General features: G+C 43.7%; 1 protein-coding gene across 1 annotated transcript in view; it reads right to left on the bottom strand.

Moving 5' to 3' along the window:
• Window positions 1–26,854, bottom strand: part of LOC104566362 (myosin heavy chain, skeletal muscle, adult-like) — a 28,199-nt gene that overhangs the window by 948 nt on the left and 397 nt on the right. Inside the window, exons 2-38 of the mRNA XM_088535828.1 lie at window positions 16,246–16,293; window positions 14,724–14,966; window positions 14,493–14,636; window positions 14,243–14,399; window positions 12,893–12,920; window positions 12,681–12,792; window positions 12,496–12,588; window positions 12,299–12,362; window positions 12,114–12,212; window positions 11,905–12,008; window positions 11,685–11,823; window positions 11,338–11,456; window positions 11,088–11,237; window positions 10,526–10,696; window positions 8,837–9,146; window positions 8,668–8,741; window positions 8,088–8,175; window positions 7,876–7,993; window positions 7,548–7,671; window positions 6,989–7,125; window positions 6,644–6,899; window positions 5,203–5,445; window positions 4,937–5,113; window positions 4,706–4,851; window positions 4,529–4,619; window positions 4,051–4,440; window positions 3,675–3,801; window positions 3,459–3,577; window positions 2,995–3,191; window positions 2,294–2,477; window positions 2,042–2,207; window positions 1,753–1,877; window positions 1,279–1,587; window positions 975–1,178; window positions 568–693; window positions 305–475; window positions 114–218 (exon numbers count right to left, since the gene is read on the bottom strand). Coding sequence (XP_088391954.1) covers window positions 114–218; window positions 305–475; window positions 568–693; window positions 975–1,178; window positions 1,279–1,587; window positions 1,753–1,877; window positions 2,042–2,207; window positions 2,294–2,477; window positions 2,995–3,191; window positions 3,459–3,577; window positions 3,675–3,801; window positions 4,051–4,440; window positions 4,529–4,619; window positions 4,706–4,851; window positions 4,937–5,113; window positions 5,203–5,445; window positions 6,644–6,899; window positions 6,989–7,125; window positions 7,548–7,671; window positions 7,876–7,993; window positions 8,088–8,175; window positions 8,668–8,741; window positions 8,837–9,146; window positions 10,526–10,696; window positions 11,088–11,237; window positions 11,338–11,456; window positions 11,685–11,823; window positions 11,905–12,008; window positions 12,114–12,212; window positions 12,299–12,362; window positions 12,496–12,588; window positions 12,681–12,792; window positions 12,893–12,920; window positions 14,243–14,399; window positions 14,493–14,636; window positions 14,724–14,930 — 5,574 coding nt within the window. The 5' untranslated portion in view covers window positions 14,931–14,966; window positions 16,246–16,293. The remainder of the gene's footprint in view (window positions 1–113; window positions 219–304; window positions 476–567; window positions 694–974; window positions 1,179–1,278; window positions 1,588–1,752; window positions 1,878–2,041; window positions 2,208–2,293; window positions 2,478–2,994; window positions 3,192–3,458; window positions 3,578–3,674; window positions 3,802–4,050; window positions 4,441–4,528; window positions 4,620–4,705; window positions 4,852–4,936; window positions 5,114–5,202; window positions 5,446–6,643; window positions 6,900–6,988; window positions 7,126–7,547; window positions 7,672–7,875; window positions 7,994–8,087; window positions 8,176–8,667; window positions 8,742–8,836; window positions 9,147–10,525; window positions 10,697–11,087; window positions 11,238–11,337; window positions 11,457–11,684; window positions 11,824–11,904; window positions 12,009–12,113; window positions 12,213–12,298; window positions 12,363–12,495; window positions 12,589–12,680; window positions 12,793–12,892; window positions 12,921–14,242; window positions 14,400–14,492; window positions 14,637–14,723; window positions 14,967–16,245; window positions 16,294–26,854) is intronic.

Below are 26,854 nucleotides of genomic sequence, written 5' to 3'. Positions count from 1 at the left end.
GGAGTACATTGTTTCCCCACACCAAAAATAACATTTCCCCATGAGAATCACGTGAAAATGTTTTGGCTGCTTGGGGGATGGCAGTGTCAGCAAAAGGAGGCCTCCTGCCTTACCTGGTAGGTCAGCTCCTTCACCCTCCTCTCGTATTTGCGCACACCCTTCACAGCTTCAGCGCTGCGCTTCTGCTCAGAATCAACCTCCCCTTCCAGCTCACGCACCTGCAAGGAGAAGCCCAGCCATGCACCTTCACTCATGGGGTGTCAGGGGACATGCTGCCCCATGCACAAATTTCAGCCCTACGCACCCTGGCTTCCAGCTTCTGGATTTGCTTCTTGCCTCCTTTCAGTGCCAGCTGCTCAGCTTCATCCAAACGGTGCTGAAGGTCCTTCACTGTCTGGTCCAAGTTCTTCTTCATCCTCTCCAGGTGGGCACTTGTGTCCTGCTCCTTCTTCAGTTCTTCTGCCATCATGGCTGCCTGCACAGCAAAGGTACAGCACCAGTTTGAGACAGGGACATGCTGGGTCAGAATTCATCCACCACCAGCCAGACAAGGAGCCCCCAACTCACATCTGTGATGGCCTTCTTGGCCTTCTCTTCAGCATTGCGGGCTTCCTGGATTGTATCTTCCATTTCACTCTGGATTTGGGAAATGTCTGTTTCCAGCTTCTTCTTGGTGTTGATCAAACTAGTATTCTGTGCAAACAGAAATTGCATGGTTTGTATTCCTAGATCTCAATACACTGGAATGGAGTCTCTGCTTTTCCAGTTTTCTATCCAAAATACTATCTGGAATTCTTTTTTAAGTGGTTTAGTCAGAATGTCAGTGGCAACTCGAAGGACTGTTCTGTGAGCATTCCTTCCCTTTAGACTGCAGGAGAGGTGACTCTAGACCATTGTCATGGCCAATCTTCTGACCTGTGAGCAGTCCTCAGCATTAAGTGTCTGCACAGCTGGTTTCCACAGCAAACCCTTACCTGGGTATGGAGGAGCTGCACGCGTTCCGTTGCATCCAGCAGCTCCTGCTCAGCCACTTTCCTTGACCGCTCCGTCTGCTCCAGGGCTGCCCGGAGCTCTTCTATTTCAGCCTGCAACAGGTTTGCTCTGCGCTCCACCATGGCCACCTGCTCCTTCAGGTCCTCCTGTGTCCTGAGAGCATCGTCCAAGTGTATTTGTGTATCCTGTAAAAGAGGCAAGAGAAATTATGAGGTGGCTCAGCATCCTTGGGTCCTGAAAATGACAGATAAACCATTCCTCTACATGTAGCTTTGCTTAACAGACCTTCAGCACTGTCTGTGTGTTTCTCAGGTTCTTCTGGGCCTCTGCAGCCAGACGGTTGGCATGGCTCAGCTGAATCTCCATTTCATTGAGGTCTCCCTCCATCTTCTTCTTCAGCCTCAGGGCTTCATTCCTGCTCCTGATCTCAGCATCCAGGCTGCTCTGCAGGAACTCCACAACTCGGAGATGGTTTCTCTTCAGCTGTTCAATTTCCTCATCTTTTTCTGCTATCTTCCGGTCAATCTCAGACTTGACCTGGTTGAGCTCCAACTGGAGACGCAGGATCTTCCCCTCCTCATGTTCTAGGGAGGCCTGGACAAATGCATGGGGGGAGTTATTGCATGACTAAACCTACTGCTTAATCCTCCAGAATTTTCGTACACAGTGCTTTGGGAAATCTGAGTTGGTTTTGCTCTAGAACTAGAGCACATTGACTAACCAAATGTCCCTGGTGCTCGTATGACTATTGCCATGTACCTCAGCTTCTTCCAAAGCTGCCTGGATTTCAGATTTCTCCTGCTCTATCTGCTTCTTCACTTTCTCCAGCTCATGAATGGCCTTTCCACTCTCTGCTATCTGCTCCGTGAGGTCAGAAATCTCCTCTGTAGAGACAGAGAAAAATGTCAGGCACTGAAGAGGAGGGGAAAGGCCCTGTCATGCATAGGTGACACGCACCCTCGCAAGACTGCAGGCCCAGATCCCTGTGGGTTGGTGGATCAACAACTTGTGAGAAAACCCTGTAAGGAGCAGAGTGCTCAGGACTTACGCTGCAAGTTCTTGTTCTCCCGCTTCATGGTCTCCAGGTGGTCCAAGGACTCCTCATAGGCATTCTTCATCTTGAACAGCTCCGTGCTGAGAGAGCGAGCCTCCTTCTGGGAGGCTTCCAGCTCAGCCTGCGTTTCCTCATACTTCTGCTTCCACTCTGACAGGATCTGAAGAGCAGCAGGGCCTGATTATGGACCTGACAATCACAAGAGGATGCTCTCTCACCAGACCACAAGGCTACAGCCCATTTTACCTTGTCGAAATTCCTCTGCTTCTTGTCCAGAGCTGCGCAGGCAGCGTTCGCTCTTTCCACATCTATCATCAGGTCCTCCACTTCATTCTGCAGCCGCTGCTTTGTCTTTTCCAGGGAAGCACATTTGGCATTCACGGCTTCAACGTGTTCCTCAGCTTCCTGCAGACGCTGTGCCAGCTTCTTCCTGGGAGGTGGTAAATACAGCTCCCAGTGAAGAAGCAAAGGGGAACAGGTTTTGGGCAGACATGGTACTTCTCACAGTGGCATGCATAGCCACTTTTCTGTATTTGGTCCCATGCACACACAGTGTATACTCTGTCCCAGAAAGTAATTTTGCTCCCTTTTCCTTTCCCTGGGTGCTAGTGATCCTGCTGCTCTCTGCACATCCCACATATGGTCTCTCTTGCTTTTTTTTCAGAAAGCCTATTTGCCTTGGCCTTTTCCTAACTGCATCCTGCTTTATAGCACTCTGCTCTACCCTCCCATGTTCCCCAACCTACTTTTGGCCTCTTTCAGTCACCTTCTCAATGGTCTTTTCAAATTTCCCTTACTAGTGTCTCTCAGCCTTCTCCACCCATGGAGCCGTTCTCAGCCTGATGAGCATATTTGTCTTTGCCTTCCCAAAGGACACGTTCTATAGTTGAAAGTCCCTTTCGTACTTCCAGTCTCCTCTGGTTTCCTTGCACGCCACTACCACATACTTGGCCTCCTCCAGCTCCTCAGTGCGCTGAATGGCATCCGTCTCGTATTTGGTCCTCCACTGGGCCACTTCACTGTTGGCCTTGGACAGGGCACGCTGCAGCTCCCCCTTGGCTTCCTGCTCCTCTTCATATTGCTCCCGGAGCAAGTCACAGTCATGGCGAGCAGATTGCAAGGCGTGGGCCAGAGCATTCTTGGCCTAAGGAGATCAGGATGGCAACAAGGATTAGAAGGAAAATCACCTCATACTTTCCTTCAGACGCTGGAATGTTATCCCAGTGAAGTAGTAGTTAAACCACTGCATTAATCATTTAAAGCTGAAACAAGGGAAGGTATTCTCTGCACAATACGTATATCAGGGAGAAGTATATATATCGGAGGAATTTTACACTAGCCTTGAATGGGTATCCTACTATGTTGTTATATTTTTAATATGTATTTCATACGCAGTATGAAATATTTTCACCTTTATCTCTTCCTCTAGTTGCCGCTTCAGTTCCTCAATCTGTTGAGTAAAAGCCTGCTTTCCTCTAGAAAGCTGAGAAATCAAAGAATCCTTTTCCTCCACCTGACGTGCATATTCACCTGGGGAAGTTTGAAGTTAGAAATATTTTAGTAGTTATTCATAATCTTATAAAGCCTTTTAGAGAGTTCCATTTCCAAACTACAGATAGTGTCTCACCAGATTCTGTTTGCAGGCGAGCCCTTTGAGCACTGAGATCACTGATCATGCGCAGATTTTGCTCATCCTTTGATTTAAATTCACTCAGCTGGTCTTCCAGAGTGCGGCACATCTTTTCCAGGTTTGCCTAAGTGTCAAGTAGATATAAGAAAAGAGGATTAATATCAAGATTGTTCCTAACTCCTCTAGCAGAAACATGTGATCAGAAGATGCAGAATCCTGTATTTCTCCTTTGGAGATTGTGTCTACGAATTCTGTTCCACATAATAGATTTAGAAAAAGACATTTATATTATAACCCGATTATATTTAAAGGTAAGGTTATTAACATAAATATTCCATTGTTTTCATATGGCTATTAATAAACATCTCTGTACCTTGGCTTTGGAGACAGACTCCATGTTACTGGCCAAGTCATCAATCTCCATCTTGAGCTCACTCTTCTCCTTCTCCAGCTTCTGCTTGACACGCTGCAGGTTGTCTATTTGCTCCCCGAGCTCGGCTGTGCTGTCCGCGTGCTTCTTGCGCAGGGCGGCAGCGGTGGCTTCATGCTGCAGAGTGGCCTCTTCGAGGTCGCGCCGCATCTTCTGAAATTCCGCCTCACGCTTCTTGTTCATGTCGATCTGAGCTGCCGTAGCTCCCCCTGCTTCCTCCAGGCGCTCGCTGATCTCCTCCAGCTCCCTGGAGAGGTCAGCCCGATGCTTCTCTGCTTTGGCGCGAGAGGTCCGCTCGGCCTCAATTTCCTCCTCCAGTTCCTCAATTCGGGCCTGCGGAACAGTAGGCACCAATCACACCCATGCCCTGCTCCAACTGGACCTCTGTCAGTGTGAGAGAATGGACGGAACGGAGACTTGCCTGCAACTCCTTGATCTTCTTCTGCAGTTGCATGCTGAGAACTTGCTCATCCTCAATCTTGCTCTGGATCTGGCTGATTTCAAAGTCTTTCCTGTGCACGAAGAAAACTGCGTTAGAGCCCAACAAAACACATATACCCACCTACAAAACCCAAAGGTGCCCCACAACCACATTTACTTCTTCAGTTTCTCATCCAGCTGCTGCTTATCATTTTCCAAGTCCATTATACTGTCATGGGCCAGTTTCAGGTCACCCTCGAGTTTCCTCTTGGCTCTCTCAAGGTCCATGCGCACTTTCTTCTCTTGCTCCAGGGACCCTTCAAGCTAAACACAACAAGGATATGAACGCTCCGTCAGTCAGCTCTAAATTCACAGTTGTTTTGGTCTCACTTAATGTGCATGTCCTTACATCATCCACTTGCTGTTCCAGCTTGGTTTTAGCTTTGGTGAGTGTATTGACTTTGTCCTCTTCTGCCTGCAGGTCATCCAGTGTCTGCTGGTGGGCCTCTTGGAGGGCTTTCTTCTCTTTTGTCAGCTTTACAATGGTTTCATCCAGGCCTGCCATCTCTTCGGTGAGGTTTTTCACCTGTGAGAAGGGAGCAAATGGATACGGAACACTGCTGTAACAACACTGAGTTCTTTTCTGGCATGACAAGCACATCTCGTGCATTATACCTTGTTTTCAGTGGCATGTTTTTCCTTCTCAACTTTGGCCAGTGTTAACTCAAGGTCATCAATATCTTTCTTCAGCTCTGAGCATTCGTCCTCCAGTTTCCTCTTCTTGGCTGTCAGCTCAGCATTGATTTCTTCCTCATCTTCTGCCCTTTCTGTTACTTCCTTAACTTTGGCTTCCAGCTGGATTTTGGTTTTGATCAACTGGTCACATCTTTCCTCAGCATCAGCCAGAGCATCAGCTTCCTGTTGGGAAAGTATTTTTTTTCTGGATATGTCTTCAGAGGGATACCGAGATTCTTATCTTTACCTTTTAGCATCATTTGCTGCAATAGCAATTAGATTTGTTGGATAGCAATTTTGTAACATAAAGTACAGTAACCTAAAATTGTCTTTAAATTGTTTTGACTGTTTTTCCTAACAACTAGTATTGAAAGCTAACAACAAACAATTGTTTTCAATATATATGAGGGCCTGTGTATTTATATACATGTATAATGTGTAGATCCCATCAAGATCAACATTACAACAAGGATATAAATTTTGGTTTAATCACAGATCTCCTGTGTTTTCACATATGTATAAAGTGCTGAGCCATGAGTGTATGCTATCCTACATATAAATACCAAAGTCAAAGTTGTGCTGACATCAGTCCTGTGTTTGTTTGTCTACCCTACTCTTTTGAGAGCAACTGTTTATGATTTAGATTTTCATCAACATTTCTCAAAAATGCTTAGCATCCCATCAACTAAGAAGAACGGGAGCTTTTGGAAAATGAACCGTTTTGAAAACCTGACTCTGGATTTCTCGTAGCAGACATATTGCAGTATTTGTTGTTGGCATTTTACCTCCCTCTTCAATCTAGCAAATATTCTATGTTAGAAAAATGATAACTTTAGCGGAGAACAGATCTGAAATCTTTTTGCAGTTAAAGATGCTTTAATAAGGGGACCACTTATCTTTAACTACATCATATGTATTGCATTATATTATTTTGTGGATACAGTTGATTCTATGGATGGTTTTGTTTAGAAATCACAGGTTTGCAATGTCTTAGATATATCCTAATGCTGTACAGTGATTCTAATTCATGTTCATGAGGCTTTTAGGATGATGAACGAGAACATTAAATTCTGTTTAGTTGAGAATAAAGAAAATAATGATATGCCCTTTTATCTTTTCCTTTTTCATCAAAGGTAAATGTTAGAAAACTCAGGAACCATCCTAGAAAAGTCTCACCTGTGGTATAAAGATCATCTTGTGAAGCCTTGACCACAATGTTGTGACAATCCTCATTGCAACTAATTACATTTTTAAGAGCACCACTTAAGGAAATACTATATCATTAATATCATAGTTTTTACATGTCTTATAAAAATGCAGCTCTACATATAAACCTGTGTTGATAATCACAGTTCAGATCAGATGCATTGGCAGTACTCACAGCCTGCACTTGAAGCTGCAAATCATTTTTCTCCTGCACCAGCTTCACCATTTTCTCCTCCAGCTCCTTCCTTTTTGCCTCTGATTTTGCAAGTTCCTCCTTAGTTTTCTCAAACTCTTGTTTCATAGTGGCCATCTCCTTTTCAGATTCTGCACTCTTCAACAAAGGCTTGATTTTGAAGAACAGCTTCATCCAGGGCCAATGCTTGACATTCATGAATGCACGAATGTTGTACTGGATGCAGAAGATGGACTCTCTAAAAGGTAATGCAAAAGAATTAAAATATTTAGACAGTGATGACCCAGCAAGCCAAGTACAGTGAGCCTAATTTGAAGAAATGTGTACCTCCTCTCCACCATTTTCTGGTACTCCACTCTCATGAGGAAGCCCCTGCACCTGGCCTGTGTGCGGGTGATGAGCTGTGCCAGCTTCTCATCTCTCATCTCCTCCAGGAGACCCACCAGTCCAGCTTTGAAGAACACCTTAGATAGAACATAAAAATAGGTACTGTGTATCTGATCACTGTTCAGTGTCGTCCAGTATCCTGGAATAGGTAGATAATATGGGAAGTTAAGAAAAAGAGCAAAAGCATGTAGTGATATCCCTAAGTTTCTATTAACCTGCAGTTCAGAACCTATATGAGCTAGACCTTATGCCTTTATTTTTGATAGCTCTTGTTTTTTTGTTCTACAACTATGTCTTAAATTGGGAAACCTGAAACAGGATCATCCTACGATCCTATGCAATGAATTTCCAAGTTATAATGAGTCCAAAAACACTTAATTTTGATTTGTTTTAAATATAATATTTGATCATTCAGTACCCTGCCTGCAGAATTTGAGCATCATTCTCAGTCTATACAAATCAAAACACACACAGTTTTTGAACCAAACAGTTCTGATACCTTGGTGTGACCAAATTTATATTGAGTGTGATCTATATCAATTGATCCCAGAAGTTTCTCACAAGCCTTCTTGCTGTCAATGAACTGTCCTTCTGGAATAGCACTTGCATTTAATACTCTGTATCTGGGGGAGAAAACAGAATATAAAGATGTCTATTGTTGAAACTAGTTAGACAATAGACTGCAAGAAATGATTTAAGAACTTTTGAGAACATTAAACAGCTGTTAAATCTAAACTTTACAAATGGCTTTAGTCACCATAGATGCTTAAATTCCACAAGGTGCTATACATTACCAAAAGGACGCAGGAAGAGGGGGGGAGTCTAACCTCTGTTTAAAATCTGCATATAGGACTCTGTTAGGGAATCCTTTCCTGCAAATTCGGATCCCTTCCAGCACACCGTTGCACCGCAGCTGGTGCAGCACCAGTTCATGCTCCATGGCACCTAAGAGTTGAGAGCACATATGAGTACTATATTCTCTGCTACAGAGAGGAAAAGCTCCAACATATTTATAACCTTCTATATGTAAGTCTCTTACCAGGTGTTTTTGTTTCATTTGGGATGATGCAACGTACAAAATGGGGGTGAGTACTCCGCAGATTTGTCATTAGCTTGTTTAAATTCTCCTGGGAGAGTCATTAACGAAAGTTTATATTAGCAAATGTTATTTCCACTATAATAATCAAGCCCTCTGTAATGAGGTAATGATAATACAGACAATTTTTTTCCTGCAAAATCCTGAATTGGTGCCACCTGTACCCATTTTTCCTACTTTCCATGGAAAATATTATTCTTAAATTAAGATATAAAGTTCTACTGTTTAACAAGTGGAAAATATTGTACTTTCAACATACATGGCATTTCAGTATATTTTGTGTGAAATTAGACTGAGGAGTTGGCTTACTCTAGTTTAAAAATGTTCAGTAGAAATGAGATCCATCTTCCACTAAGTGAAATGAATCTCATGAATTATAACTATTATATTAAATTTATTAAAAAGTAATTAGCCTCTATAATTAATGGATAGAGGCAGGGATCTTTTTACACAAGTAAGCAAAAAGGAAGCCTACCATTTTAAATGATGTGGTTACACCTTATCTTAGGAAGAGATACTATACCCGGAAAAGAGCTGAGACAGTCTGGAAAGAAGAACCCTTCTTCTTGCCACCTTTCTTGCTACCAGCACTAGCCTCTGCAAAATTGAAAAAAAAAACATTAAATGGGTGTTAGATTTTTGCTTTTGCCTTTAATAGTTTACCTTTTGTAAAATATGGTTAAAATATTGACCTGCTTCTGCTCCACCATAATTGGCAAAAAGTAAGGCCAGTGTTTTCAGTGCTGATTTCTGGTACAACCCAATGACAGTTTCATTCAGGGGGTCCTTGTTCTTCTCAAGCCAGCCAGTGATGTTGTAGTCTACTGTGCCAGCATAGTGTATGAGGGAGAAATGAGCTTCTGTCTTTCCTTTGGTAGGCTTGGGCTTCTGGAAGTTGCTGGACTTGCCCAGATGCTGGTCATAGAGCTTGTTCTTGAAAGAGGTGTCAGTTGCCTTGGGGAACATGCACTCCTCTTCCAGGATGGAGAAAATGCCCATGGGCTGGAAGAAATGCGCAAGAGAGACAAATTGCAAATTAATTTTCAGGACAATATGGTTTTCAGTTATGCAGAGTGGAGGAGCACAAGCTGAGATACACATCAGAAAATATTATTATTATATAATGTTTTCTCCTAATAAGTGAGATTAAATATGTCGATACATATGTGTTTTAGCTCCAGATAAATCATAATGATTAATGGAAGTTCATCTAGTTATATCAAAAACCTTCTTTATAAAACACAGACAAAACCTTATCCAAAGGACATCACAGTACACACAGGTGTCTTATCTGACATCTGAACATGAGTCAGCAGTGCACCTTTCTGGTAAAGAAGGCCTACACATCCTGGACTGCATTAGGAAAAGTGTTCTCTGAAGGCTGAGGGAGGTGATCCTTACCCTCTACTCAACAAAGGTGAGGCCACATCTGTAGTGTGGTTTCCTGGTCAAGGCTGACCGGTACCAGAGGGACATAGACCTGCTGGATTGAAGGGCCACTAGAGGATAGGAACATCTTGTCGGATGAGGAGAGACTGAGAGACCTGGGATTATTTAGACTCAGGAAGAGAAGTCTCAGGGGGATCTTATCAATAAATGTGTATGAATATTTGATGAGTGAGAGAGAAGAAGGAGGAGTCAGATTCTTCTCTATGATACCCAGTGACAGGAGGAAGGTTAGTGGGTATAAATCAAAATACAGAAAATTCCATTCACACCTAAGAGAAAACACTTTTGCTGGGCGGGTGGTCAAACATTGGAAAGGTTGCACATGGAGCTTGTTAAGAGTCTGTCACTGAAGATACTCAAATCCCAGCTGGACACAACTGCTCTAACTGACGCTACTTTGAGGAAGGGAATTAGCCTACATAGTCCCCAGAGGTGCTATTGACCTTATGTGATTCTAATTTCTTACTATCTTGCTATCATTGAGAATTGCATCCCATGTGCAATGTGACTGCCTTCTCAGTGATGCAATCAAAGGATGTGTGACTGTTAGCTAACTGCTATGCATATACAATGTTTATATTTCATTTTACAATTCTATAGCTGTTCTGCTATATAAGTCTGAGTCCTAGTCTGTTTGAGCTGGAGAATGAGTAAGACACTCTAAATGGAAGACTGATTCTATCTGTTTTGAAAGAATACTGTTATTTGGAATTTAGCAATCTTTTGGCACTTGAAAAGAGATCAGTAAAGAGCTGCCCTCATAAAATTCTGTGAAACATTCTGATGTCTCCCTTCACAGAAAAATAAAGTACAAGACATGGTATTTTGAAGAGCAAAATCTGAATGTTTGGACAAAGGAAAAGCTCTTTGAGTAATAAGGCCAAGATATAGAATAAGAGAATTTGTGTACACCTAGTGAACAGAAAGGATACCTTCTCAATGAGCTCAATGCAAGCAGCCAGGTCCATCCCAAAGTCAATGAATGTCCATTCAATTCCCTCTTTCTTGTACTCCTCTTGCTCCAGCACAAACATGTGGTGGTTGAAGAACTGTTGCAGTTTCTCATTGGTGAAGTTGATGCACAGCTGCTCAAAGCTGTTGAACTGTGAAAAAAAAAAAAAAGAGAAAGATGCATATTTGCAAGATAGCAATGACTACAACTCCTTTTTCCTTTAAAAACCAGAATTTCAGTTATCTTGGCTTCACTGTCAAGTATTTGCATTTCTTCAGTGCACTTTATATCTGTATAATGAAACAGAACAATGCATCAAATCTTCTCTTTGAAATAAAAGTAAACATAAAACATATTTCCTACACTATCTAAAAAGGAATTATGCGGGGAAAGAAAGTGCAGAATGTTAGGCCTATCATGATATATATGTTTTTACACCATCCTGTCCTTGATCCCTTAAAGCAAACAAATCTTGTACTTGGGCCATTCTTTACTTTTGAGTGGGCACATCCACTTCCAAGTACACTGGCTTTGTTTCTTACATCAAAGATCTCAAATCCAGCAATGTCCAGCACACCAATGAAGTACTGTCTGGGTTGCTTGGTATCCAGCTGCTGGTTGATGCGAACAACCATCCACAAGAACATCCTTTCATAGACAGCCTTTGCGAGAGCACCTACAGCATTGTGAACCTGAAGCACAGGAGAAGGTCTGGAGTTACCAAGGAGAGTGGAAGCAAGTCAGTGGAGTGTCAATTCAAAGGATAGTTTTAGGCTACCATATGTTTCTAACCTGTTGCACAGTTTGACCTTTGGTCACATATTCATTTCCAACTTTTACTCGGGGAAAGCACAGGGCCTTGAGCATGTCAGCTGAGTTCAGACCCATCAGGTAGGCAGCTTTGTCAGCAACTAAAGATTGGAACAAAAAGAAAAAGGAAGAATTTATGGACTCGGATTTTGAATTCTCAAGTATTCTCCAAGAAGCTGCAGTTTCAATCTGTTATTGCGATCTGTTAATCTCAGTTCTCGCTGTTTTCCTTTGGACCCTAAAGTCCACCTAAGACCAAATTTTGGTGACTAATAGTATGTCTTTGACACACTGAATAACTTACAGAAATGTGTTATTCAGTTTAATACCTTCTGTGCCATCTGGCTCTGCCTGCTCCTCTCGTTGTTTCTGCTTGAACTTCAAGTTCCCATAGTGCATGACAGCCCCTGTCAGCTTGTAAATAGCTGTCTTTTCATCAGCAGTGAAGCCCAGGATGTCAATGGCACTCTGGTGACAGAATCAGAAGAGTAAAATGTATGCATACTAGGTAACCTACTCAACAGATGACCTGTTTTATATGTTACTTACATCTGTAGCCATCAGCTCCTCCTTGTCATCAATGCTGGGAACAGTGATCTCACCTTGACTTACAAAAGGGAAGTCATATGGGTTGGTGGTAATGAGGAGCATTTCTGAAAACAAATGGATATTCTTGGGTTAAATTTCATTGTAAATCTAATGTAATTAATTGTTACTCAGTGACCTTCCTCCAAAAAAAGCTCAATAACCCTTCCTACCAATTAGCTCTGGTTTCTTGTTGGAGGTGACCTGGTAAAATATGTGGTAGCTTCTTTCCGCTTTGAGCTGGAAAGTGACCCTTGACTTCTCCAGCAGATCTGGTAAGGAAGAGAGAAAGAGTTAACCGAGAAGTGAACAGTGCATGGGGGTGGAAATACATTATCAGGCAAGGAAGCTCTCCTACATGTTTCAATGTCAGCAGAAGCCAGTTTCCCTGTGGCCCCAAAGTGGATTCTGATGAATTTGCCCTGGGAAGGTGGAAAAAAAGAAGCATTTCAGCCCAGCTGCATTCCAGTGCCATCTCCCTTGATAGGAAAAGCACGAGGTCCATCGTTACTGTTGTAAGGAGAGGGAGAGATTTTGCCCCAAGCAACAACTTACAAAGCGTGAGGAGTTGTCATTCCTCACGGTCTTGGCATTTCCAAAGGCCTCCAGCAAGGGGTTGGCGCTGATGATTTGATCCTCAAGCGTGCCCTAGAGCATGATAAACAGTGGTTGTTATCATTTCAAAAATCATATAAAGAACAAGAAATAGAAATCATTCAAGGCAGTATTTATTAATTTACCTGCATTTTGCCAGACTGCTCCTCTTTCTTCTTCTCCCCACTAGCTGCAATTGTTGCAAAGTACTGGATGACACGCTTGGTGTTCACAGTCTTCCCTGCCCCGGATTCTCCGCTGGGAAGCAAAAGAGAGAGAAGCAGAGAACGTCTGGTCAGGCAGCAGGTCCCCAGACACAGAGCCAGCCCTTGGGAATCGGAGCAGGGAATGTACGTACGTGATCAGGATTGACTGATTCTCGCGATCTATGAAAGAGACAGAAAGGGACGATATGTAGTGCTAATGAATACAACATTCAAGCAACAGAGGCACCAGAGTAGAATTTTCCACGTATTCCTTTTTTTCATTCCTTTTTTCATCTTATTAAATAAATGCATAAAAAAGTAATTGAGATTGTGTGTAAAACTGTAGGTCGAAAGAATTCTGATTTTCTCTCCACACCAACTGTTCTTATAAATGTTATCTTCTGGATAACCTGTGGTTCCTGCAAATTTGGATATTTCACCAGTGCTAAAAACATTTTTACAAGCTTCCTATTCTTTTTTTCCATCTCACCAAGAATGCAAAAGAATGAATTATTTCCAGAGTGAGTAAGTATATTAACTATTTCAGGATTTTCTGTCCTGTTTATTTTCTTGATTCAGTTTATTTCATTTTTGGTGTATTTCCATCTTTGCAAGTGTTTTTAAAGTTTAAAGTTTCTGCCTTAGGGCTGATACTGAAAATAATGAAGAAATCTGAAAATGAGAGGCTAAATTCCTACTTGTAATTCATAATCCTCCTTCAGAGACAGAGAGAAAACATGGAGAAGGAGAAAAAAAGATGATCATTCGATTTCCCTAAATTTTAAGGCCTTTTTTAAACACAGCATTATCACTGTAATGTTCTGTTAGATTGACATGTATTCATGAAACTACAAATGTGTGGACATCAGATCACTGATTCCCTTCTCCATATTGCAGTTTCTATGTACAGAATCCTAATCTGTTCTAGTTTTCATACCATATTTCAGAAGAAATAAATCCATAATACAAGAGTATTAACTACTAGCTAGTTAGAAATGAAAATATTTATCGTGATTTCTTGGTGGTGCAATAATTCTGCTGTTGTTCTTTACAAATACATTGAAAATATCAGAACAATTGAAATCAGAGCTTTTTTTTTGCAATCTAAGTCTTCATGAAATCAAGGCACCAAGAATTTAAGTAAAAGTGTATTTTTTAAATAATTGAATTACATTTTTCAATGATAAAACAATATTTTGTGTGACAATTTGACCAGTGTTCAGACCTAAAAAATTTGTAGTGGAGAACCTTTGTTTCATCTGACACAATTTAATCCATTAATTATCCTAAACCATAACTTTTTCAGTGCCCTTAACTTTACACATCAGCTAATTTTTATAAACATTTAGAAAAGAGCATGTCTCTTTCAGAGTAGCTGTAGTGATAACTGCTAAAAAAAGTAAGGTTCATGATGAGTTTTACCTCTCTGAATGTGTTCAGTTTTTTATAAAACAAGTATTATGTTTTCCAGATGATTTTGTGATTCCCTTAAGTTTCCTCACCAGTCAGCATGAACTGATAGGCGTTGTCAGAGATGGAGAAGATGTGGGGAGGGGCCTCCTGGCGCTTTTTGCCTCGGTAGGCCAACACCACCTCCGGGTTGTACACCGGCAGCCACTTGTAGGGGTTGACAGTGACACAGAAGAGACCCGAGTAGGTCTGCAAGGACAGGACACAGCAAGTTGGCTTCCATTGGCTTTAGCAGACTGGCTCTTCCTAGCGAGTTGCAGGAAGCCTGTGGCTGCTACTTACGTAGATCATCCAGGCTGCATAACGCTCTTTGAGGTTATACAGCACAGCGGGTTCGTGGAGGTGGGTCATCATGGCCATGTCCTCGATTTTGTCGTACTTGGGAGGGTTCATGGAGAAGACTTGGTCTTCCTTCACGGTCAGAGTCTGCCAAGGAAATGAGAGATCCATGCATGTCAGCTAAGAGCCCAGAGTGAGAAGTAAATGCTGCTCTGAAGCTTCCTTTTCACTCACCTCTCCACCTTCAGTCTTGACAGTGACCTTCCCTCCATCCCTGCTCTGGATTAACCCTTTCACAAAGGATTCCTTAGGATGAGCCACAAAGACTGATGACTTGGCATCAAAAGGCTTGTTCTGGGCCTCGATTCTCTCCTTTTCTGACTTCCGGAGGTAGGGAGCTGCCTCCCCAAAGACGGCCATCTCAGCGTCTGAAGAGGCCATGGCTGCGCTTTACCGAAGGTACGTTAGCAGAAGGGTCTAATGGAGAACAACAACATAGCATTGATTATTTCATTCTATTCTGTAAGATTTGGAAAATTTTTATATCCTGTACAGGGGTTTCTGTTCTTGCTCTGAGTTTCACATTTGGAATATCTAACATGAGCTAACTGGAGAATATAATTGCTAGGTCAATTTAGAAAACAAGAATTTTGTGCTGAAGTGATCTATGTCTTCAGACTTACAGGTGATAACTTATTAATGACCTTTCACAACTTCCAGTTTGGCTCTTTTAGGAATACTGTGTTTGTAAGTTGAGAGTGAAGTGGCTGAACTCATTTCACATGATCATTAGAAATGTAAATGCAGATGGAACATTTTGTTAAAAGGAAGAACTAAACAGAAATTTTCCTGAAAAATTGCAGTTCAGGAGACTACAAACTCTTGAAAACATTTAACATGTCAGATGTTTATTATCTACAGCAGTGACTGGAAAATGAATGAATTATGCTAATGAAATTCGAAGCAGGTATGAAAGGGAATTTTTTACTACTTTTTAATAGCCATAACCTAATTTGCTTACACATTTGTCATTCTTCAGTAACTAAAATAATTTCAAGCTCAAAGTTTCAACTTCTGCTGAAATTGAGTTGAAGCACAGAAACGGAAATTTCAAGACTGCATTAAGCTCCTCAATAAACACTTGAAACATTGACTTTTAAAAAAAATCTAAGAATAGATACATTCTCAGAACTTTAATAAAATCAGGTATTTTTTAAAGTCTTTAATAAATATGTAAGTATCTAAGTTCAGCCCACTAAGCTTGAAAATTCTCTAGCTATATTAGTTAAATAAAGATTCCCTCTGTTCATCAGTTAATAAATCTTTTTGTCTGGAGTAATGAAACGAATATCAAAGAGAATTTTGGCATCTTCCAGATGATTAATAGGTCCATATGCTCAAATAATTTATTAATTCATATTTGATCAGACAAAATGTACAATTCTGCACTTTTGCATCCTTTGTCAATTTCTGTCCAGTTCTAGTGTTGCCATATCGAAGATGGAAAGTCAGCATATCTCTGCTATAACAGGTAAGGAAAAAAGGAATACCCCCATGAGGATTCTTTCTGTGCCATCAGTGGCCAGAGGCTTCAAACCCAACCACTTTACTAGCCAAGCTAGTAAAGCCATGCTAGCATTAATCTACTGTAATCATATTGGGTTTGAATATAGAGTGAAACTGTAACTGCTCACTCAGCCATGCAGAAATCAGTGTCTCTCTGTGTCCTCTCAGATTTAATAAATCTGCTCCTTACCTCTTGTGATACCAGGTAGGCAACTTGCACGCTGACAGCTGGTCAGTACTGTGTAATAGACATAGCAAATCAGAATTTATTACTGTACAGAGTTCCAGAGGGAAAATACAGAGGTGCCTTAAAAGCAAATTTAAAGCCTGAATTGAGAAATAGAGTCCCCTCCTGTACTGGAAGTTGAAGGAATACAGTGGGCACCATCCTCTTTCTGCAATCCTGCAGACCCCATACGTACACTTACCTTGAAGCTTTCCGCAGAGACAGGGCAGACTTGTCACAGGGACATTTTATAGGATCTAGCCTGCAGATGCTGCAGATGCCTACTCTTTCTTCGGTCAAAACATTTTTGGCAAACCTTCTTTGGTAAAGCATTGTCTGGCAAACTGAACTAAGGGCATAATTGTCATTTGACATGACTAGATATAATTAGAAAATTTTGATGTCTTACAGACTGTATGAATACATCTCCTATAAACAATTTGACAAGGGTGTTAAGGGGGGAATCTGGACTAGTCAAGGCACTTAGAGAACTTGGATTCAGGACTTATGGATTCTATTGCTGGCTTTCCCACCGACTCACTGTATGATCCAGGATGGATTGCTTGGTATGTCTGAGCTGCAATTATCCCAGCGGTTAAAAAGATAAAACAGTTCATTAAAAGATAAAGTAACCTTATTAAAAACTTTCGGCAGTTTTGATGGTAAAGTGATGAAAGCACAAGTGTAAAGCTGTATAGCAGCTCACAAACATCACAGAAACAGCAAGACAGTCAGCCAAGAGCCAAAGTACCAGGAGGCTGGGGTCTAACTGAATTTTTAAGCTGGATCCTCCAAGAGATGTAAAGCAACCTCAGGTATGAGAAGTGCAGGCACGCACACACATACACACGTGCACGTTGCCTCTCTTTATATACTTCACATACTATATATCCTTTTTTTTTTTTCCTTTGCTGACAAGATTTGATTTCATCCAGGTGTTTCCATGCCTATAACCCCAGGAAAGATTGTTCTGTTCTAGGAAGGGCCCTTGCAGGTTTCTACCTAAAACTGCCAAAAGAATTCCTCCAGCCAGCCATATTTGTACACAAAATTAGGAACATGCACACAAAATATTCAGTCTAGATGCATCTGATACCTCCTCAGTTCCCCACTGCCATCTCACCACAAATACCTTGTAAACTTGCAGATTCACACAATTCAAAATATAGAAACATGGTACTACCTACACCAGCGCATTAGAAGTGGCAGGCATGCCTGTACAATACTGACAATGCAGGAAAGGGGGAATTTGTTGGTAGTTTTGGTGTGACAGATAAGAGTTCTAGAAAAGAAGAAAGTTTCATATTGTTACATGAAGCACTTTAAATCCTGTTGGATTAAAACACATTTCTCTCCTGGACACCGGCATATTCGTTATAAAAGACTTCAGTGAAAAACACATGGACAAGATGAGAAAAAACGATGAGTGGGATGCAAGACAGTTGCAAGAGCATTGGTCAATGCTTTCTGCATGTAGAGCCCGTTCCAAGGAGATTTCTGGCACTGCAACACCCATGTTTGGGGTGTTTTGGCCCCAGCCTAGAGTCCCAGAACTCACTCCTGGGGTCCTCCCCTGCGTGGGGAATCAATGGCAATACCCTCGACCCTACCCAGGGAGGGTTGCCTGTAGGCAAGATTGCTTTCCCTTGTTATGGGGTAACCACCAGCACAGTGTGCTGCAGCGGCAGACTCCAACGTCTGCAGCCTCAGAGCGAGCAGGACGGATTGGCAGAGGGTTCCCTCCTTGTTGATTCTGAGGATAGAAAACCCACTCCTTATCTCTTCAGTAGAATAGCCTTATAACAACCATTTTGAGTCAAGGAACCTGGTGATTCATTCTGCTATGGGGAAGCTGCCAGAGTCGTCATAAATGGTCATTATAAAGCTGTTCCACTGAAAAGGTAAGGAGTGGGTTCCCTGCCCCAGAGTCAACAAGGAGGGAACCTTCCGCCCATCAATCGCCCTCGCTCTGAGGCCGCAGACGTTGGGATTCTACCACTGCAGCGATGCTATGTCTGAGGTCACCACATAACGAGGGAAAGCTGCCTTGCCTACAGAGAAATGATGCAAGATTTAAACAAGAACTGGGAAGGTCTGGGTGTTTCCACCTGCAGTATCTTGGCACAGAGGGCTGCTCTAGAGGAAGAGGTCTGGAAAGCTGTTAACATGAATGGGCAGAGGACACTATTCCTGGTTGATGGGACACAGGAATCAGCTTTGGGGGTCCAGTGAAGATAATGTGAATCCAAATGACTGTGGACATGGAGTCAAGGGAGGTAGGGAAACTGACTCCCATTCACATACAGAGTGAAAGTAATTCCAGGAGAAGATCATCGCTGGTAGATGAGAAGACATGTAGGAGGGCTTCAAAACAGAACTCAGAAAACTACAGACAGTAGCTCCTGAAAGGAAGATTGGGAATGCTGTCTGAATGTTCAGGGTGTCAAGAGACTGCAGGACACACTGTCCCACCTAGCACTGCATCCAGTCTTGAAGGAGGTCCTCACTTGGCAGAGGGTACGTACGGGGCAATACAAGAGTTACCTGCTTTTGAGCGTCAAGCTCAGTCTGACTACAGCAAACCTAGATGCTACTCTTGACACGTGTGATGTAGACACCTGAACTAAAGTAAAATGAAGTCAGTCCTACCTGTGCTGGGTGCTAACTGCTGGTTGCTCTGCCCTGCTCCAACCTGATCAGCCTGCTGGGTGACCAATTTCCAGACCCTCATAAAGCACAGTGAAAATTCCATGAGGTAATATTTATATACACCTGTTCAATGTTTATGCACACATCAACACTTGTTATATTATCAGCTCTCTCTAAACACTGTTACAGATGTGACAGATGTGGTCACAAGCAGCTTTGCCTGTATATGCATCTCTCATTTATAAGTACCACATATGACTGGATATTGAGCAATTTAGAGACTTCTGTCTCTGCTGCATGTTAGTTATTGTCAGAGGAATTAGCTGCTGGGCATGCAGCCCGCAGCTGGTAGGATAGACAAGAAAGAACCGTGACCATTGTATCTGGGAGCAGCTATTTAGCACTACCCACTGTTCCTGTATGCCTTCCCATGGTGCCAAATCTGGCTCTGCAGATGTCTGGCACAGGCAAAACGGTTTTGCTACAATAATTATGCTCCTCCACTGCTTCAAAGAATTGCTGACTATAGCAGGGTTTTCTTAAACGATAAGCTTTTGTTTTACCTTCTTTCTTCCCTCCCTCCATTTCCTCACAGCTTCGGAGAATTTTACTCCAAAATAATTTGCTCTGCTGACTACTTTATGAAACTTACCACCAGCTCATTTGAGAGGATACAAAACAGCAGCTGTGTGTGATACTTTGTCCATCTCCCAGCTGAAGACAGTATCTCTATAAGGCTTGCTCCACTGTGGGAAAATCAGAGCAGGACAGTAGCATGCAGAGACATTGTCTCATAAATTTGAGAAAGTATGGGCAGTCAAGCCAGTCCAGAGCAGAAGTCCAGTAGTAGTTTTTGCATAAGTGTATATTGACCAGTGAAAATCTGATTTCTAATTTTCCAAAGTATTCATAATTTTATGCAAGTATATCATCTTCCCTTTTGGCCGATGCCTCCCCAGAGTGAAACGTCCTAACCTGGACAACCTCTCCCTACAAGGTTCCTATGACCCTTCTCACCTTTCTTCATATTCTTTCTAGTTGTACAGGGTAGAACTGCAGGTAGCAGGTGATTTGTTACCCTTATAAAATAATATGTATTTTGTTCTTCGTTATTTCCTAGTAATTCCTAATATTCTATTTGCCTTTTGTGGCCACCAGTGAGCACTGACTGAGTCAGTATTGAGCACTGACTCAATGTTTGCAGGCAGCCGTTCTCTATTCTGGTGACTTTTGTATTTTCTAATTCTAGTTCTCCTTTTGGACACTGAATTTCTACAGTACTTGGCCCCACTGCAGTCAAGGACATTGTATGGACGGAGAAGTCCATGTTGTGTTTCAGCTACACAGGACTGGGTGGGGTTTTTGTTGTTTCTTTGTTTTTATGGCTAGTGGTTACACAGACTGCTTTACAAGGATGACATCTTAGTGACTTTCAACAAAGCGACAGTGAGTGACACCCAGGGGCGGCCAACTAAGAGAGAGAGAGAACCAGCTAACAGGGCAAAGGAGACAGGTAAACCAGCAACATGGTATTTGAGGATCAGCTTCTCCTGAACGAGTTTCTAAGTGGCACCATTACTCAGACTCCTCCTGGCTGAGGAGGTGACATTCAGAATGTCCTTTCCGTCACCCACCAAAGCAGCTGAGGGTCTCCTGTTACAGAGCAAGGGAGTGGGGTGGGCAGGCTGGAGGCCTCAGGATAAGACAAAGAAAAAAAAAAAAAAAGAGCAAGTGGCAAGAGGGGAGGGAGGGAGGGAAGGAAAATCAGGGTTAGATGCACAATATTAGCACCAGCAGCAAATGGATCTTAAAAAAGACAGCAACCAGAAATGTCATTTGCTGACATTCATCTGTGGCAGAAGCCGAAATACCACAGAAATACCACAGGTTTCAGTGCTGTAAGGCGGAATTTAATTGCACTGGAAGCTGTGTAAATCTGTTTATGTAAAACACTACTCTTTTCAAGGGTAAGACACCCCCATTAGGTGACCACAGTGAGTGCCAGAATTGCTACAGTGCAGTTACCAACAAAATACATAGAAGGATTTCCCAGAGACATTTTCCAAAACAACTTCTCATTCTTATACTGCAAAAAAAAAGTTCCTTTTGCATCCTCAGGAAATTTTTGAATTACTGCACACTTTGTGTTGACAGATGGATTACCTTGGTTACCAGCCTAGACACTTAATGGCTTTCAGAGCATCCATCTGAGACGCAAAGGGAATGGTGCAAGTCCCTCCTCCCTCTGTAGAGAAAAGTCAGTTGTGCAAAACAGAACAGTTCCAGCAGGAGGCAACGATGGAGACACTCCACCAGCTCGCCAGCAGCCAGGGCCTCAGTGTGCTCATCTACGGGAGACGAGTTACTAGGGGGTCTAACAGCGCTAGTATCCCCACAGACTGAGGAGATTCCTTGTTTTCCCCTCTAAAAGCTACACAGGTCAGTCCTTTCTATCCAAGCGACTTATCACAGAAGATGAGTGAAGATCTGTGTTTAGTCCAAAGGAGAAGGGAATATTATTACAAATCTCAATAAGGATTCTGCTCTGAGAAAATATATCCCATATCCTCTCCAGCTTGAGATGCTGTACCAGCTTTGCTCAGTCACTGCTTTTCATGCAACACAAGTATATATTGCTTTCCTCCCAAATTAGCCCCTCTAGGTCCCTCAAATTGTCCAATGCTGAGAATTCCCTCGGGTTGGCCAGTTTCCTGGAGCACGATGCCACATGGCATCTCGGAACAAAGCTGTCTTGTGACCCTGCACTACTGTCTTCCTCATACATTTGCTAAGCTTGGTCTTTGCCCCCTTATGCCCCAGTTCCAAAGCTTTCGTGCCTTCTGATTCACGTTTTCTGCTGACAGCACTGCTCTCACTTCAGGAGGGCTGCGGGTATGTGTGAGGTGGTGGGCACTGGCACTGGCAGGAAATCCTAACAGCAAGGCTCAATTGCTAGATGATTTCTCCTTCCCATGGGGTATGATAGGAGCTCATGGGGTGAGCCGTTGAATTTGGCTTTACTGACAGTGTTGGAAGGGAAACGTTCTTTACCATTGGTATTGCTGTTCTTGGACTGCTGCTGTTGAGTTCAAGAGATCCCCTGCAGTCCATATAGAAGCTGTATACGACCCCATCAGATCCATCTATTTTAAACTTTCTCTGAGAGATGTTTGTTTATGGCCATTATGGACCGATGTTTTTCTCAAGACCTTTGCACCAGCACCTATCAGGTGACAAGCAGCCTGTTTCCACAAATAGAGTATCCACACAAAATGACTCTCATTCCCCACAAAGCAATGAGATTCATGTTCCATTTCCCTCACATCAGTGCTCCACTTTGATCCCGATAATCCAGGAGGCTTTACAGTGATACCATCAGAGAGTTCTTATTCCCAGCCTCTGTCCCTGATCTCCTCTGAACACGCTCTGAGCACCATCCTGTCCTGCCTCAGACCCACTAACTCAGCCCTTTCTCTGTTACGCATCTCCACTCTCCTCCCCAGAAGAGTGTGGGCACTCAGAGCTGCTCAGTCCCTACTCTCATCTCTTCCTGTGGGTTTTTTTTTTTTTTTAATCTCTCCTTTACAGATTCTTCAACTTCCAGAAAATGCATGCACGGGAAGTAGCCACGAGCAGGGCTCACACACTGACAAGTCCAGGTCCCCGTGGTGAGAGCCACAGGACCAAGAGCAGCACCCAACTCGGGCCATTCTGCGCATCCCCATCCATGGGCTCCCTGCTAGACACAGCAGTAGCTGCCGTGGCCAGTGGATCCCAACTTAGGCTACTTTCCCTGCTCTAGGAGTGCTCAGGGACAGCTGAGGTCTGGTACTCTATGGCAGCTTCCACACTACAGCAGCAGACCCTGTAGTCATTACATTTATTAGGCTGTTTTCTCTGGAAAGGCAAGGAGTTAACCTGACTTTTCACAGTTCCCTCCCAATACAGTTTGTGCTTAGTTTGAAAAAATCCCTGGGGATATTTCCTTCTCAACAGTGCAGCCAGCACCACATAGCGCAGTGCACGATCATTAGTGAATTTTGCCCCATGAGCAGTGTTAACAAAACAACATATTTTTACTTTACAAACTAAAAATAATGAGTCATTTCTTCAAAACTAAAATTAAGCTTTAAAAAGCTCTGTCGAGGTACGTTTAAAATCAGATTGCCAGTTTCAGATTATTTCCCCTCAGATTTCTCAACTCTCCCAAACCTGACACTGAGATGACGCCTCTTCTTCCTCGTCATTCCCCAGCATCTAAATCACTTGTCCTTTCTTCTCACACACATTCATCTCCTTACCAACCCAGACACCTCCCTGCGCTCCCAAGTACAGCATAAACCCTACTTCAGCACTGTGGTTACTCTCTCCATTTCTCACTCTCAGCTAATTAATTCTTTCTGCAAGAGCCTCTTGCTCTCATTACACCTAATGCACGTGGCCCCCAATTTTGTATTTGATCTAAAGATCTTCAAGGACTGCTCCTGCTCTGCTTGGACCAGCAAAGAAAAATGTTTTTCTACAGCACCATCTCTCCTGACAAGCCAGGCTAGAGGAAGCCTCCAGTAACCAACAGTTCTTTCACATGCAGGAGTAGGACTTATGAACCAGGACTCTCCTTCTGATCTGCAAAAGGGGCTCAGGGCCACAAGACGACTATTTTTTTTTTTTCATTTGCTAATGTCCAAGAAAAACGATGAACACCCATCCCAAATCAATTCTCAAGCAGGAATCAAGACTGGGTTCAAATGACCATGCCATGTCCCAGGACAGCACAGTGCAAGCCCGTTTGCTGGGTTTGTGCAGTGTCACTTCACAGGGATTACTTGATTTATACCCTTGCAAGTGAGAGAACATTCAGTCTTGCTGCTGAATTTTAACATTTTGGCAGAGAAAGGAGCTGTGCCTGAGCAAATTTTTCTGAGACAAGAATAGCATCTGCCTTCTTAGGGCACAACACAGTTGTCCCACTCTGACAGGGCAACACATTGCGGTGGGATATAGATGGCAACCTACCCTCTGAGGAATGTCTTTGAGAGCTATTAGTGGAAGCGTATCATCTACAGCAGCAGGCACGACCCAGCTCCAGAGTCTTGCAAGAGGCACCTATTTTTAACTATGACTCTGAAGATGAAGGGAGACAAGTGATTGAGTGACCCTCCTGGCAGGGGCAGCCTCTGGCCTCTGTGTGCAGCCCCCACTGCCTCGTCTCCCCTTCTGGGGGACAGATTCTTTACCTGTGAAGTCCCACTCGACTGGTTGTTGAACCCCTGGGGGACAGGAGGGGCTTCTTCCTCCCAAGCGTGGGCTGCAGGAAGCTCTTGGGTGACTTGCTGGCATCTCACAGCCCAGGATCTGCCCATTTGCTGGGGACACAAGATCAGGCACAAACACTCTCCAGCTGCACTTATGACAAGCCCTCCCTGAGGGCAGGCACCTGTCCCTGAGCTTGGGTCTTGCTGCTGCCTATTTGATGCTCAGTGAGTCTCTCTTAGTACTTCACACTCACACAGGCTAATGCACAGCCAGGGAGTATCAGCCAAAAACAAATGGTCAAGACAGTGACTAAGTATTAAGTATCTTAAAAAAGTGTTGCCATTATACGTGAAGCCACAGCCTTAGGGGACTGACCTGATGCTGACCTGATTGCCTGTCAAAACACCCCTTGGCACAGTTGCAGCTTCTTGACCTGTTTCTATCTATTTCTATCCATTCCCGCAGCTGAAAAACCACTTGATTCAATTGACAGAGCAGAGGCACAATTATTCATTGATATGTGAGTTATTTTCTGCACCAGCTAATGAGCTAGGCTGATTACTCCAATAGTCAGAGGCCTGGCTTTGCAAGGCACCCCCGTACTAGCTTTGTCCAACCCAGGCGTTATCACAAGCAAGTGCAACTGTGTGTATCATAGAATCACAGCACGGTTAAGGTTGGAAGGGACCTCTAGAGATCATCTAGTCCAACCCCCCTGCACACGCAGGGTCACCCAGAGCACGTGGCACAGGACTGCGTCCAAGCGGGTTTTGAAGATCTCCAGAGAAGGAGACTCCACCACCTCTCTGGGCAGCCTGTTCAAGCGCTCTGTCACCCTCACTGTTAAGAAATTTTGCCTTAAGTTCCTGTGGAACTTTGGATGCTTCAGTTTGTGGCTGTTTCCTCTAGTTCTGTCAGTGGCCACCACTGAAAAGAGACCATCACCGTCCTCTGCACTCCCTCCCTTGAGGTACTTCTAGACACTGCTCAGGTCCCCTCTCAGCCTTCTCTTCTCCAGGCTGAACAGGCCCTGCTCCCTCAGCCTCTCCTCATAGGGCAGATGTTCCAGGCCCCTGATCATCCTTGTAGCCCTGCGCTGGACTCTCTCCAGCAGCTCCACATCCCTCTTGTCCTGTGGAGCCCAGAACTGGACACAATACTCCAGATGTGGCCTCACCAGGGCTGAGTAGAGGGGCAGGATCACCTCCCTGGACCTGCTGGAGACGCTCTTCTTAATGCAGCCCAGGATTCCATTAGCCTTCTTGGCCACGAGGGCACACTGCTGCCTCATGGTCAACTTGTCATCCACCATGACACCCAGGTCTTTCTCTGCAGAGCTGCTCTCCACAAGGTCGGTCCCCAGCCTGTACTGGTGTCTGGGGTTATTCCTCCCCAGGTGCAGGACCTTGCACTTGGCCTTGTTGAATTGCATGAGGTTTTTCACCACCCAGTTGTCCAGTCTGTCCAGGTCCCTCTGGATGGCAGCACAGCCCTCTGGGGTATCGGCTACTCCTCCCAGTTTGGTATCATCAGCAAACTTGCTGAGGGAGCACTCTGTGCCTTCATCCAGGTCATTGATGAATAAATTGAACAGGACTGGACCAAGGACTGACCCCTGGGGGACCCCGCTAGCTACAGGCCTCCAACTAGACTCTGCACCGCTGATCACCACTCTCTGGGCCCTGCCATCCAGCCAGTTCCTAATCCATCTCACTGTCCACTCATCTATCCCACACTTCTGGAGCTTGCCCAGGAAAGGGTGTAGGTGGTGTGAAAAGCCCCTCCTGGACAGTTTGCCTAAAGATCAGGCTGACTATAACACAAAGGCTTGACCCATATGAGGGGACTCAGATTTCTACAGTATTCCTCCAATACAATCATACCAGGAGCCTCAGGCAGGATCTTAAATAAATTTGTTCAACGCTTCTTTCTGGGTGTAATGTAGTAGCTGGCTGTGTAGTGGGCATGTCAGCTGCAGCTCCCCTACCTTTTCCTCAGAGGCTCTCTCTGTGCTGCTGGCAGCTGGGACTGTGCACTGAACAGGCCAGGTAGCCTCATTTGCCTGTTATTCTGCCAAACCTGTGGTGAGTCAGAGCCAAAGCCCTAGGCCAGAGGAAAGGAGGATGGGAGTTCACCGAGTACTTTGGACTGAGAAAGAATTCCTTTGCCTGCAGGAGGGAGATGGTGAGGTGAAGATGGTGGTTATCTTGCCAAAGCCACATCCCCTTGGAGATGCCTTTCTCCTAAGGTTGCCAGGTCTGCCATACTGGAATGTGGCCAAGTAGCTCACTGAAAGTTGCAGAACCAACACTGATATGAACCTCTTCTCACTAGTTAGTACCAGTCCTAGAATGGAGACAGATAACTGCCAGGTAAGCTGAGCTAAGGATACAGTGCTGATGCATATTCAAGACTACTTCTAGATCAGAACATAAATTCTGCCTAAAGCTGACAACCAGAACCACATCTACATTAGACTTTCCCCCCCCCCATATTCCTACAGAGTCAAAGGGTTGAGATATGTAGGAAGCAGCACAGGAGAAAAACAATTTTGTCCTGCACACAGCTACCTGGACAGGAAGAAAGAGGTCTAGGGCACAGAAGGAGGGAAGCACATTTAAAATGACTATCTATAAATGTGTAAGCTAAAGAAGTCTGCAGCCCAGAG

Source organism: Tinamus guttatus, unplaced genomic scaffold (assembly GCF_059628265.1).
Source record: "Tinamus guttatus ecotype Peru unplaced genomic scaffold, ASM5962826v1 Tinamus_guttatus_pri_ptg000649l, whole genome shotgun sequence".
Lineage (NCBI taxonomy): Eukaryota > Metazoa > Chordata > Aves > Tinamiformes > Tinamidae > Tinamus > Tinamus guttatus.
Note: the sequence above shows the minus strand (reverse complement) of the source record. Positions and strands in the feature narration are given on the sequence as shown.